Here is a 14,658-nt window from a genome sequence, read left to right on the forward strand (position 1 = left end):
ATAAAGAGGAAAAACTAAAGAAATCATTGTTTTATTCAAAGAGTTTTGCCACATTATGTTATAGCATGTAAACCAAACACTGAGTTTTTAGTTTGCTGGATATTTCATCTTCATAGTCCATTTTTATTGTGCGTATCTCCTTCCTGTCCTTACTTTGTATTTTGTATCCTGTTCTGTTTCTGTCTCTTTTGCACCTTAAAATGTCTGTACTTGCACGTTAAGTTGCTCACCTGTGCCTTAAATTGCCCCCCCGGGGACAAATAAAGTTTTCTGAATCTGAATCTGAATCTGAATTCCTCTCCTTTCGGCTGCTCCCTTCAGCGGTCGCTACGGCAAATCATCGCCTTCCATCCATTCCTCTGTATCCTCTTCTCTCACACCAGCTACCTTCATGTCCTCCTTCACTAAATCCACAAAATCTCCTCTTTGGTCTTCCTCTTGACCTCCTGCCTGGCAGCTCTAACCTCAGCATCCTCCTTCGCTATCCCTCCTCCTGTGAACACGTCCAAACCATCTCAACCCGACCTCTCTGACTTTATCTCGGAAACATCAACAGTGTTTTATTAATTTATACTTTTATGAGCCTTAAAGGAACAGAGCGATTCAAATATTAACGGAAGAAAAACTTTTATTTTGATAGTAGTTTAAGAAGTTTCAGCAGACATGAATTTGAAGAGAATCCTACATGAAATAAAAATAACATCATTTCTTCCTACAGTAAAGCTATGCCAATTGACCCAGCATTCAATGATAAAACATTAACACGCATTCATTGTTGTCTTGATCCATTCTTCATTCCTTCGAGGCTCTTAGCTCCTGGATCAGTGCTGGAAGAGAGAAACAGAAAAATAGTCAGGCGTGACAGGATATAACATCACATTCATATAAATGGGCCAGTTTACACCTTGCATATGCAGCCAGCTTCTTAATTTGACCCGATGACAATGAACATCGAGAGACTTTTGTTTACATTTTCCTTTACAGCTCAGAGACTTTTTGAAATACACAGCCATCGTTTGATGAAAGAGACCTCTATATGTGTACTCATGAATAATACAGTAGTCAATATGGTGTATTTTAATTCACTAATAAGAACAAGACTAAAGAAGTCAAATGTAATGCAGAGTAGTTCCCTGTTCTAGTGGCAACAAGAATTATTTTATCCATATAAACTGATCAGCTGATGAGTCAAGAACAATCTTCAACCACGCAAAAATGAAGTGGCACAACGTGGACGTATTAACACGATGTCACAATGGGATCATGTGGAAAGATTGTTACAGTTGCCAACAAACACAGTGTTACAATTAGCCTTAATTTTTTAAGTTTCATTTTTACTCACCAGCGATAATCTCCTCCTTCACACTGTGAAGTTCTTTTTTCACTTCTTCAAGAATTTCCTTAAAACACACACATACGTGCAGCATCATTAGGCCTTGGTACTCAAAGGTTTTACTTCTGCAAACACTACCGTGCAGCAGCCTGGCACGAAAGTGGCATTCTGCCCACAGAGTTATGACACGGCAAATGCAGCACGATATATTGTATATTTAATTAAATTACTCCTGGGTGGTTGCAAATCATGGGTTGGAAAACTCGAATATAATCCCACTTTGGTTCTAGCATGTCCATATGTCATAAACAAAGTCACTTTATTAAAAATTAATTAATTAAATACGTTCATAACACATAGATTTACAGTCGCCTGATGAGTTGCAGGACACTGTTGAATATTCGACCAGAGATGGAGCCACCAACCTGTTTGATTTGTTCCAAATCAGTCGTGTCCTTTTCTGAAATATCAGAATTCTTTTTCACCACCTTCATCCTGCAATTGAAAGATCCATGTTTAACCTCGCATGTTTAGCCTTAGCAGAAGGGCAAAAGTCTTTTTTGAACAGCATGCTGTATTTACTACAAAAAAAAATCTATATTTGTGGAAGAGTGACACAGAGAAGGAAACAGAAATGCAGCAAACTGACACAGATAGTAAAGATAATCAGTGTCTGCTGTCATCCTAAAAATAGCTCATGTTTTAGCAAGAACAACTTCTTTCTTCATGTATTTAGAAAAGACGGCCCTGCACCCAGAGCCTTTTAACTACATCAGAAAATATCCACTTCTGCGATGACACATTACAGTTACATTAATTACATCAATTGATGGCCAGTGCTACTGTTAAATACTGCTCTGATATTCTCACCCACTTCATGTCACTACAACAAAACCTAATGACTGCAGCTGCAAGACATTGCCTCAGCAAAGTGTTGCTGTGGTCATCTTAGAGACACCTTGTCGTCCGCAAGCTACATTTATAGCCTCAGTGAGAAAATATGAACGCAGAGTGCTGCATTTGTTGACGTGACTCATTTGCAAACAGCACACTGATACAGAGCCCTTTTCGCCGCCTCACACTGTAGGCAGTATACCTTTGCAGCGGTTGGGTGAAAGGGTGTACTGGTACCTGGACACTGCAGAAGTAGGAGAAGTGACGGAGCTGTGACTTTTGACCGAGTCCATTTGACTGCCAGCAGAGGATTTGGACCTGTCGGGTAGAAACGTGCAGATTCTTTAAGCTGCTGGGCTGCTTAATTTCTATGCACGGCTCAGAGCAAGTCAGTACATAACGTAACAAGCCTGATGGATCAGTCTCTTACCTTGGCAAGGTAACAGATTTTTCCTTAAACGGGTTGACTTCTGTCAAAATAAAATTGCATACATTGTTACAGTTCATAGGATCAACGTTTTTGTGCGGCGCTAGGTTGTGGTGCGAGGGAGCACTTACCTTGTGCTGGGGATTTTGGTACAGAGTCAGAGTCCCCCTGTAGTCATGTACCGATATAAAACTGTTGTTAATCGGATTGCTTATTGTGCAAATGCTACAGAATAACATAGAGAAAGTCTATAAATGTTTACAGAAGTCACTGTCAGAAGACTTACAGTGCTAGGTTCTTCAGGTTTTGCAGCAGGCTTGTCTGCAGCTTTCCTCCTGTTTAAAACATAGATGCATTATATATACAGTACAACACAAACATTGAGGAGATGCTCAAAATCAGCTCATCACATCACATCACTGACTTATAGGCCTCAAAAGAGGTAAGCTACCTCCTTGCAAGGATGGCACTCATTTCTCCCATTAGGCCACCTCCTCCTCCTCCACCTCCACCTCCACCTCCACCAGATGAGGGTGCTGGTTTTGGGGCTGCGGCTGCTCCATCGTCATCCTTGACACACAAGAACGCATTCCTTTAAAAATAATCTGGTCGATTTATTCAGCCAGCCTTCCTGCAGTATGTTCCTGCAGTGCATAAAGGGGAAAATACACACAGTGTTTGCACGTTACCTTCGCTGTCTTACGCAGTTTTGCTCCTGCCAGAGCTGCAGCCAGACTGTTTGCACCTCCACCTCCTCCACCACCACCGCCTCCTCCTCCTCCTCCTCCTCCTTGAGGAGGCGGAGGGGGTGGCGCAGGTGGGATCATGCCTCCAGAGGGAGGCGGCGGAGGTGCAGGTGGGCACGACCCAGAGGAAGGTGGGGGTGGGCCCGGAGGCGGTGGGGGTGCTGGCGGGGCGGGAGGAGCGGGAGGAGCGGGGGGAGCAGCGGCGGCGGCGGCTTGCCGCTCTCTCTCCAGGCGCTCTTTCTCCTGCTGCTCCTGCTTCTGGCGCTCCAGTCTGGACAGAGGAAGGGGCGGTTGTGTTTATGTTTGGCAAAGATGAGTCAGGTCACACAGGTCAATCAGTTTCCAGATACTCAAATGTGAGGCAATTCTGCATTATCGGTATAAAATGCAGAGCTTTGCATTTTGAGAAAAAAAAATTTGTAGTATCTGAAGAATAAAGTACCTTCTCTGCTGTTCTAGCTGCTGTGGAGAGGGTCCATTCTGAGGTGGGCCTGAAGAAGAACATAGTTGTATATAACTAACAAGTGTGATCCTCTGCAGTTGTTCCACTTAAATATAGCTCTGCATTCATTTTGGCTGCGTGCATTGTCTTGATCGTTCTCAAGCTGATGAACTAAATAAACATCATCAGTCATTGCCATTTTACAAAGGTCAGTATGACTAACACAGAAACTCTTCACACTGTGCACGAGTTCGCCGTCTTGCACGTCTGTGTTTACCTGCTCCACTGAGAGAATCCAATGCATGCATCATGGAGCTGGCAAAAGAGGCAGCATCCTCTTTGCTGCTGAAGTTCAGCCCCCACACCTGTCTGGCATCCCGCCACTGATGGAAGGTGGCTGTGGCTTGGTTATACTTTATCCCTTTGACAATGGGACAGTTGATCACCACCTGGCACAGATGTGACGAATTAATATTTCTTATGAGGAAATTGTAGGAAGCACTAAATGTGAATCGCGGAGCCGACTGCGTGTGTGCACTTGTCTTTACCTGCTGGTCGGCCTGCATTTTACGGCCCACCACCCTGAAGGTGTTGCCTGCGGGGTTGTGATAGATGTGGACGCGGCTGAGGGCAGGGGTGTCTGATCCTGCCGGCACCCAGCGCTTGCTGCCGTCATCGTACAGCATGACCGTCGCCCTTACCTGACAAATACTGGACTCGCTGATGGAGGGAGCAGAAACAGTGATCGTGAGTAGGTCTCCAAAAACTCCTCTGAGGCGTTTTTTTTTTAAATTTAGATTTATTTTGTAGCTTATGCAGTGGTTTGTGTAGACATGCAAGAACACTGGTCTGCATTGTTCTCTGCGAGAAGAAGCATTCAGATCCTTATTCGAGAGTAAAACAAGTAATGGAGTCAGTGCCTCGTAATGCATATGTGAGGTCTGCATATTTTTTGTGCATTATTTCATTGAAACTCTGCAGTTTTGTTAAAACAGTGCGGACATTTCTGTGACAATGCGTTATTGTTAGTGTACTTGTTGTTGCAAAGTCTGTACCCTTTTGAAATCTTGTGGGAAATCTTTACTTCCTGTCAAAAAAAGGTTTTCATGTTTTAACCACTTCCTCTGTTCGGCGTACAATGCTGCCAAATATGGACTAAGTGAGTTCACCTGTCTGCGAGAAATATTAACTTCTCAAAAATTACGAGCTCCCAAAATGTCTTTTTAGATTTAGTGTTCTTGACGTACGATACAGAGACATTTTAACGCTGCGACGTGCAACTGTGTAAGTGGAACACCTGCGTTGAACTCTTGTGAAGACAGCAGGAAGTGCAGTCAGAACTGAAGAGTTTGTTGGGCAAAGCCAAATGCTGAGTTATTACAAAGCAGGACTCCTTTCCGTATTTGTGTATACGCATTTGTACGTGAGCTGATCAAAATGATAAATGTGCAAAACACTTACATTTTAAATGGATTAACATCATCTGTGTTGTTCAAAATCGACTCACCCCATTTTCCAGCTGTTGTCAATATCCAACGCTTGGCTTGCTTTTAAACAACGTGCTTCTTCTGATCAACTTTGAGTCGATTCCTCCTCCCTCTCATAGGTGAACGCGTTTGTCTACTCTATCAGACCTGCTGTCATTCTTGCCTGCACACCTCCATTGCGCTCTCTCATGACTCAAATACTTGCACTTCTGTCTTTGTATTCTCATTTCCTAGACGATTTTTTTCTCTCTTCCTGTTCTCATCGCCTTCACTCGCTCTTTGTAATTCTCATTTTCACACCTCCCCCATTCTCTGTCTCCACCATGGCACAGCTTTGATTTGTGTCTATAATCTTTTTTTTCTGTTACCAGTTGTCTTTTAGCTGGAAAGGGGGGAAAGTTCTTAATGCACGCCTGGCTATGGAAGACAGCAAGACCCGTGAACACTGTGAGTCACCTTCATGTAATTATTAAGATGATTTCAGATGAAGAGCTTGAAATGTCACACGTGGGGGTTCAGTGGAGACTTTACAACATCTCAAAGCATTTATTACTGTTCTGTTTTAATTCCTTTATCAGTGAATTACTTGCTACAGAATGCAGTGGGTCCAACACTCATGTTATTTGAGCAATCTTTACGTTTCTGTCACGACAATACAAACTTAACTGCTTAACTTCCCTGTAGCGCTGGCAGCAATAAAAAAAGAACTGCAAACTTCCTATTAAAGGACATTTTTTTTTCTAAATATGCAAATTGTCGTCTTTCCCTTTTATCAACAAACACACGGAAACATATCGGTTTACACGCACTTGGCCTCTTGGGTCAGTGCATTTGAAAAGCTGTGTTAGGAACATGACAACAATGCGACTTTATGGAAACAGATATCCTACGATGATGCAGATGTTCCATAAACAGGGGTTCACGGTTTCAAGCGGTCTTCAGGGTGGTCATCTTTATTCCAGCACACAGCAACAACAAAGCAGAACTAAAAAGCAGAAAAGTTCAACTTTGCTGTAAAAATACAGTTATTTATAATTACCCGTCATATAAATGAATGTGGTGCAACTTCTCAGAAGTACATCTCTGTGGTGATATTTAGCACATACATGGGTCAATAATAACCTCTGGCGAGTACTTGTTCTTGTATGTATGTGACAGTGCCTGACACCTTGTCGGTACTAACTGTGTCCTTTTAATAGTCATCTCTAGCCACATTTAAGTATTGTTCATTTCCTCTTACGTCTTGCAGTCAGTCTGCAGTTCCTCATTCTCTTAATGTGTCTGTGTGATGCTAAACACAGTCTACTTGACTCTACAGCATATACTACCAGGTATCAGCTATCATACATTTAATATCATATATTTACACACACTTTAATCTCTTCAAGTGCATATAATAACAATAGCAAGAAGAGGTTTTATTTTAATGGGTCTACCTCTGAAAAAGCATCTCATTTTAGTTTCTGACCGGTCACCTGAGCCTGCATCCGCACCACAGAAGCTGCTATTTGCCGACTCATTACAGTGCTTTACATGCAGTTCTCATTTCTGTGAGTAGTCACCAATGGGACACGTCCAGAGCAAATGTGAAAACGTTAGATGCCCTACATACAGTACTTAACCTGCAGACATCTAGCGTATCATGCGTTTGTATATCACGTGGTGCAAGGTGTAGTTTATCAAATGGAGCATTTATTTCCAGTGTCTCTTTTGTCAGCAAGAACAACAATGCGGAAGCCGTCCAATGATCCAATTGGTTTGTTGGTGTGAAAGTTTGAGATCTGGTCTGGCCCGCTCAGAAAGCCAAGGAAGGACACAACACCAGGTGTCATGCCAGTGAATGAATGGGTTTATTCATAAAGAAAGGGTAAATGGGGTAAAACCAGAAACAGTCACTTGTTAGGACGCTGTACTTAGAACACAGAGACACAGCACAAACCAACCAACAAGACTAGATTTGACATATAACACCCCCTCTCTTATCACAACCAGTGCATGTGAGGAAGCATCGGCCGCAACATTGACACACACGCACCCTGTTGTGACAGATATCTAAGTTCGGAGCCATAAGGGCCCAACGTATGAGCAATTAGTTACTGTTGTACATCCAATTTAAAGCACAAGTCTGGGCCATTTTGATCCATCATTAACCTCAAAATGCCGGACAGCCCAGAGCATTGCAGAGCTTCTTCCTCAGTGGTACTGCAGAGAATTTCTTTGAGAAGTAACAGCCTGATCCTTACTGTAGTACTGTATTTTAGTAGTACTGTAGTCCCCGCTATCACTTGAAAGGGACTGCAGGGTCAGGACCTGACGACACAGGGGAATTACAGAGAAGGGTTTTTTTAGCGCCTTGAAAGCCTGTTCAGCTGAGGAAACCACACAACTCTTGTTTTGTAGTAGGAACAGGGAACTGAACATCCACAGGACACGCTTGGCCAACCAGCTTGCTAAGATAGGTGATGGTAGCTGTGGCAAACTCACATTTTGGTTCAGAGAAAGGGAAGCCACATTCACACACTGAAAGGTGTTCACGTGGGATTGAAAGTCAGCAGAATAGACAACTATGTCATCGAGGTAGGCCGCACAACTTGCCACTCAGGACAGGAACCTTCCACATTAAAAGATGGCAAATGCCATGACTGTATACTGCAAGGAGTGGTCTAGAGTTAAAAATGCAAACTCTGACTGTCAACAGCGCTTGTGAGTAGCTCTTGATTAAGTCTAACTTGAATAAATGAATGAATGTGACGCGATGGAAGCCTTAGCCCTTGGGTAAAAGCTGTTTTAGCCTGTTTGTTTTGGCTCTTACTGAAGCCTGAACTGCCTCGGGGACAAATAAAGTGATTTGAATTGAAGTGAACTGAAATGAATTTACTGGATGCAGTGCTTTAAATAGGGAGTGGACAGGGTGTCTGTCCTCGTTTGATTATTTGCCTTCTTTGTGAGCTTGTTTGCGTAGATGGTATCCAGATCAGGGAGCTCCATCCCAACGATGCGTTGGGCCGCTTTCACCACACGGTGCAGGTCTTTTCTTTCCTTGCGGCGGTGCGGCTTACATGCCACACTGTGGCGCAGTTCGTCAGGATCCCTTCCACTGTGGGAGCTTTGTTTGTTTAAGCTTCCTGGGGAAGAACAGTCTTTGTTGGGTCCTTTTACATCAGCGGAGAGCTGGTGATGGTCCATGTCGGCTGTTATGACAGGGTGACTCTGAGGAACTTCAGGTCCTCCACATGCTCAACTTCCTCTCCATGAATGTGTGTGTGTGTGTGTGTGTGTGTGTGTGTGTGCACTACTCTCATAGTGGTAAACATGACATCATGTAAGTAGTGAAAAAGGTCAAAAAGGCTGAAAATTTTTCCAAGGTAACAGTGCATGGCACTCGTAGGTGCTTAAACTTGATCAGATGGTCAGTGTGAGATGGAAAGCAAATAATTCAAAGATACAGGATTTGCTAAATAAAGAATGCAAGACTCAAAAGAGGGTTTCTATTAGTGTTCTCAGAACCTGTGTAGCAGTCTCTGAACAACTTCTCAGAAGGGGAAACAAAGACGTGCTAGCATTTCTCAATGTGCTGGCCTGGAAATACGTTCTATTCACTGATGAGTCCAAGTTTTAGATTGGTGTCTGTAACATAAATATTAATTCAAGTAGACAAACAAGAGAGAGGCAAACACTGCAGGGTATCAAACCAATGAAACATGGTGAGGGGAATATTCTAGTATGGAGGTGTTCTGCTACGCTTGGTGTGGTTTTCTGCGTCCAACTGACTCCATCCACATTAAGGAGAAGTAAAAGTCCATTCATCACCTTCTGGTTTGCATATTGGTGTGAAAGGCCTCTTGCTGCAGTTGGATAATGAGCCCAAACACACCTCAGAGCTTTGTGGGAACTACGTGAAGAACAAGGAGATCCAAGTAGCGGTGATTATTCCCCTGCTGTAGTCGTCTGATCTTAACCCCACTTAACAATTGTGGTGGAACTTGAAGGCCGAGAAAGCCAACGGTTCATTCATGGTCTTGTTCCTGACCACGTTAAAAGGAAGACATTGTCAGACTTAATGCTTTGATAACATCGTTTATCAGGTTTTGAACAAACTCATAGATATATATCAGCTTGAATACAACCAAAGGGTGGTATAGCAAATACGATTCTGAAACTTTAGTTCCAGATATTTTACAGGTTTTATACAAAAACATTCGGAATAGTCTTTACCTTTCATTTAAAAATCTGATTAAAACATTTACCTAAAGAAGAAAGTAATGAATAAGCACAAGAATACATACATACATTTATAGTCTAAACACAGTTGAATGGTTCTATAAAACTAGCAATGCTTTCTGAATGCCTTACAGAACAACTACAATACAATGTACTTGAGTATTCTAGAGAGTACTACATGTAGTATACCGGGGCTGAGTACAGAAAATAGGGGCTGAGTTTATGGTCTGACGATGCAAAGCCGTTGTTATCGTGGGCCTGGCGGCGGTAGTACCTGCGGAGGGCAGGGCTGCCAGGGTGGCACTGTCTCACGTGGAGGAAGTACTCATCAGGGCGGCTTGAGGTGTAACCACAGTCTTCGCACACAAAGATCTTGGAGCGTCTCTGTCGGTAGGCGTACTGCTGGTGGACGCCATGAATCTTCCTCATGTGGGACTCCAGAGAGCAACGCTGGGTGAAGGCTTTCTCACACAGCTCACACTTGTAGGGACGGATACCTGCAGCGGGGGAGACACGAGACAGATTGTTCCTCTTTATCTTGGTGTTCAGACATTTATGTGCTCAGGTGTGGTATGTGGTATGTGGTATGTGGTAAATTAAACTTCTGTATGCAACACTATTTACAAATTTGGGTTGGAACAGACATTTTTAGATAGTGGTTCTCACTTCATTTTTAGGAAGGACTACCTGTGTGTGTTCGCATATGCCTCTTGAGGTCAAAGGTATCGTTGAATCCCTTGCCACAGAATCGACAGGGATGTCTCTTCACCAGGCTGTGGCACTTTAGGTGCCGGGTCAACATGCGCTGCAGGGGGAAGATCTTGTGGCACACCGAACACATGAAGTCACCTGAGATGGGGGACGTACGGAGACGGGGCTGGTAGGGAAAGAAGAATTTACAAAGCTATGACAACATTAAACAGCAAAGCTTTTCTCATCATGGGTTTGTCAAAATGTCATGATGCCATTCCACCTAAAAACCCAAATACATTTGTCTATTTAAGCACAGTTAGACTGACTATTCTGTATGCCAGAACTAAGCTACCACTACTACTATACTATCTTATAAATAGCTACTAATTATATCAGAAAACTTAAGCGACAACAAAGGGGATTGGTCACAGATCGATGTATTCCCAGATACTTTGTTGGAAGTCTTGCAGACATTAGGAAGCATTCCTATAGAAGTATAATAACTATATTGAAGAAATGGCACCCTGATCTCACCTTTGCTCTGGTGACCAATGGTGGTGCACCCGCATGGTACAGTGAGCTTTGGAGCATTGGTGGCCAGTCAGCCCCCGTTCCTCCTGATCCTGCCATAGCCACTGGCACTATCCCTGCTGCTGTCCGACACCCTGACGTCTGTACTGGCTGGGGTAGAGTGGCAGGCTTTAAGGTGTCAGGACTGCGAGACATCTGCTCCTTGGTATTTTCACTCACTGAGAAGTATAAAAGGACAAAATAAATGACTTCACAGTTAAATCACCAAGCTCAAATGACCATGTATACAGTTTATCAGAGATTAACCAACTTGTTGTGTGTTGTTGTGTTTGTACCTTATATTTTTTAAGCCATAACCTTTTTCTATATGTTTTGGCCTTTCATCACTGGAAATCTGCATTTTGTAAACCTCTTTCTAAGGTGAATATATCTAGATATTGTGTTGGCAGTGCTGAGGTGCAGTTCCTGGCTTTTAACATCACAGTGTGTTGTGGTAACGCCTTTGTTTTACATGAGTGCAGTAGTGGACATGACCAAATAGTGGTTTTGCATGCTCCGGACATTGTTTAAACTGTGTTTTTCATGGGTATGGAGATTCTCTTTAACACAATGCTTGTGTGGATGGGATCTTTGAAAAAACAAAGGAAGAAATATAATAAATTTAACTTCTCTCTGTTTCTTTACAGGAAAGTAAATATGTTTGTATGGGGCTTGTATGGGGGCAATTATTGTTATGTGTGCCTAATTAATGCTATATCCTTCAGGCACTTTGAGGATATCAGTCCTGGAGAGACATGGACAGCATGGCTTTGGGAGTCCTATGTGGTTGGAGCAGGCGATACAGGTCTATTTGAAGATGTTGGCGTTGTCACCAAAGGATACAGAGTACTGTGAGTCTGAAGGTCCTGGCAAATGGGAGTGCAGCCCTGCTGCTGGGGTTGTTCTATGGTCTAAAACTTGAGCTAATCCAAAGACCTGAGATACACGTTTGAATTTCTTCAGAGGTGTCAGTGGACTTGGATGGGAACATGGTTTCCACTAAGGTGCAGGTCCTCATAAACGAACTGCAGAAGTAAACTTATCTCTGGTAAACAAGACTGCACCTGGAGCATGGTCAAGTAGCTGAACAGAAAATTTTACTTCAGTCTTTGGAATTTGTACTGCTGCTGGACAAAACATACTGCTACCAAATGGGACATTCATGACACTGTAAGTGGCTCAGTGGAAGGTGAGCGATGGTGGTTCTCTGAGTACTTACTGGACCAGAAGTCAATACTGTCAGAATACTGACAACTATCTTGATAGAGTTAAATAATCTCAACCATTTATACACAATCTAGCATTATACTGTACATACAATTAAATATAACAACAGGATCTAAATAAATCTGATCAAATTGTTGATTAAAAGCTTCACCACAGAGTTAAGTTGCATCAGTATAACATTATTATGTTAATTTCTTAATGACAGGTTGAACTAACTTTGGATTTATTATATAATATAATTATTATTATAATACGCTGTATTAATGACGTAGCATTCAGATTGTACTTAGATTTACTTGCACTGTTCAAGTCTGTGGGTTAAATAACTACAACCTGAATCACTTCCGTTCACTTGAGGCACAAAAGGCACTCAAAGGCATTAAGGTTATTATTAACCGACGTATAATGAACTGCAACGTCACCATCGATGAAAGAAAATATGCAAAATAACAGGGCCTTAAATAACAGCTTTAACCTAAAATAAAGGTGTTTTGAAATGTATTAAAATATATTTGTTAAGGTTTTCTAATTTATATTTACAATGTATTAGTCACACATTTCCCTAATTTTTAATGTATTTCTTGTAACTACAATAGCATCCAATTTAAAAGCGGAATAAAGCAAGTGGACTAAAATAAACAACACATACATGAAAGAAAGTTAATTTAAGTTTCAAGGTTCTTCATGGTGTCTCAAAATAGTACAGTGAGGTACACTTGGTGCAACTTATGTATAGCTTTAGTTTCACTAATAACATAAAGTACAATGTTAGTACAGTGAAGATAACACACTTTTAGCACATTAATCATCAGTGTATACTAATGACACTTCAGTTAAATCTGTGTCAGTGTACTTTTTTTTTACCTGGGGTATCATCTTCTTTCCATCTGTGCTCTTCTGGCTCTTTCCATTGCCATCCTCCACATACCCCACGTTTCTTTTTCACAAGGAAAGACCGTGGCATCTTCTGATCCCACTCCTCTTTTTCCTCTACTTCCTCTACGTTCCTCTGATCCTGGCACACTAAGCTTAGATTCAATCTGTTGCTGACTGGTATCACCTCACCTCCAGCCCTTACAACTAGAACCCAGGTCCTCTGCTATCTGTGCTATCCAGAAAAATCACAGCGCTCCATTTCCGACACTCTGGGAAGTGAAATTTTAAAGCTCTGATAAGGGGTGGAGAGGGGGCCGGAGGCTCGGTGATTTGACAGGAGTACACCTGTGTTGACTGTGCGTGTGTGCCATTTTAACTGGTTCTCCACTCGTTTTGCATGTCAGGTAGTGAGAATCCGGGAATCTTCACATTCAAGTGGCCCTTGCCATGCAAATTCTGGCCTCAGATCAAGCCATAGCACCAGACAAAGGGGATGGTCTGAGTAACAGGAGCAAGCACAGTGGAGCCACGGCCTTAACTGCTAGGTAAATTAGTCCTGTCTCTTCTTTAGTCCTTTCTGTTTCCATTGTTTGGTGGAACGAAAAAGCTTCTTAGACAGCACACAAAGGCCATTTACACTCTCTGAACTTTGTCAAGCGCTTGCAGTCTGTTGACTGTATTATGGGCGTAACTGCATATGTGACACTTTCTATTTTGATCTGTTCCTGACAGTTATAATTGGGACGTTTAAAACACATTTTAAAGCAGTCTTCTTTTCCGCAGACAAACAGTGTATGCTTAACAGAAAAAATGAACTGAGTACGCTTTCACTGTCAATTACAATTTCAAATTCAGCCCGAGACTAAACCCCATCATGCAAATGGCAAGAGAGGTCACTCCAAGAACATCAGGAGGATCATCGGTGTACAAACTGTACACTTGTATAAATATATTTCAGCCTTGCCACGCTGATGCATTTAGCCTTTTGTTTGGTTTTGTGTACCACATTCCAGCAGATACTTCCAGAGTAGATATTGGCCACTGAAGAAGAAAGTCCAGGAGTGTATTCAAAACTCTTTGTACTGAAATGAACTGTACATTTAACGTATGCTAAAACCAAAGTTAATCTGAAAACTAATGTGTATTTAAAGTGCTGCTCAATGTTCACAGATGAACTGCTCTTTGTAGTTCACTGCACCGAAGAAAAAGAGCTCTCCATCATTTGTCCAGCTCTGCATAATTATTGATGCATGCACACAAGATGTAAAGTCCATATTTGTTTATTTACAAGGTTCCCACTTATAATATTCATTCATTTCATAATAGTCATTTCGAAAGTGATAGTTGTTGATATGGGTTTAAAGTTTTTATTATTAGCATTTCCTAAACAGCCTGCAAGAGACGGTTGACTGTACTGTGTGTTGTTACCTTCCTGAGCTGCGCTCTAACTGTATGCAAAGCACCTGCATGTGTGCCGGGGCATGGAAATGAAATGGTAACAAGAAGCTCTGCATTGCTTTGTGTCAGTCAAAAGTCTCTTTGTCTGCTGACTTAAGTTTTAGTATACAGTCAGCTATACAGAGAAATACTGGCATACTGGGAGACAGATAAAAAGTCATATATCCTGAGCCATCACTAGGAAGAGAATAGAGAACGTCATTCTTTTTTAATGGCCTGTCTAAACATGAATAAGAACACAAAAGAAGCCACATTGTGTCTCACAGTCAGCCACACCCTTGTTG

At 42.1% G+C, this 14,658-nt stretch overlaps 2 protein-coding genes across 2 annotated transcripts; both read right to left on the reverse strand.

Moving 5' to 3' along the window:
• Positions 1 to 12: 12 nt before the first annotated feature.
• On the reverse strand, positions 13 to 5,867 carry vaspa (vasodilator stimulated phosphoprotein a). Its single transcript, XM_084564904.1, has 13 exons — positions 5,350 to 5,867; positions 4,391 to 4,562; positions 4,120 to 4,291; positions 3,843 to 3,891; positions 3,344 to 3,671; positions 3,106 to 3,224; positions 2,941 to 2,989; positions 2,786 to 2,822; positions 2,658 to 2,697; positions 2,465 to 2,545; positions 1,759 to 1,828; positions 1,343 to 1,400; positions 13 to 827 (listed from the first exon to the last, which is right to left on the reverse strand). The coding sequence occupies exons 1-13, from the start codon at positions 5,352 to 5,354 to the stop codon at positions 793 to 795; spliced, it is 1,215 nt and encodes a 404-aa protein (XP_084421030.1). The 5' UTR covers positions 5,355 to 5,867; the 3' UTR covers positions 13 to 792.
• Positions 5,868 to 9,681: 3,814 nt separating this feature from the next.
• Positions 9,682 to 10,608, reverse strand: LOC311502364 (transcription factor Ovo-like 2). The gene is made up of 2 exons (XM_084564551.1): positions 10,238 to 10,608; positions 9,682 to 10,047 (listed from the first exon to the last, which is right to left on the reverse strand). The coding sequence occupies exons 1-2, from the start codon at positions 10,389 to 10,391 to the stop codon at positions 9,725 to 9,727; spliced, it is 477 nt and encodes a 158-aa protein (XP_084420677.1). The 5' UTR covers positions 10,392 to 10,608; the 3' UTR covers positions 9,682 to 9,724.
• Positions 10,609 to 14,658: the final 4,050 nt, after the last annotated feature.

The sequence above is a fragment of the Chelon labrosus genome (genome assembly GCF_963514085.1).
Source record: "Chelon labrosus genome assembly, chromosome: 17".
Lineage (NCBI taxonomy): Eukaryota > Metazoa > Chordata > Actinopteri > Mugiliformes > Mugilidae > Chelon > Chelon labrosus.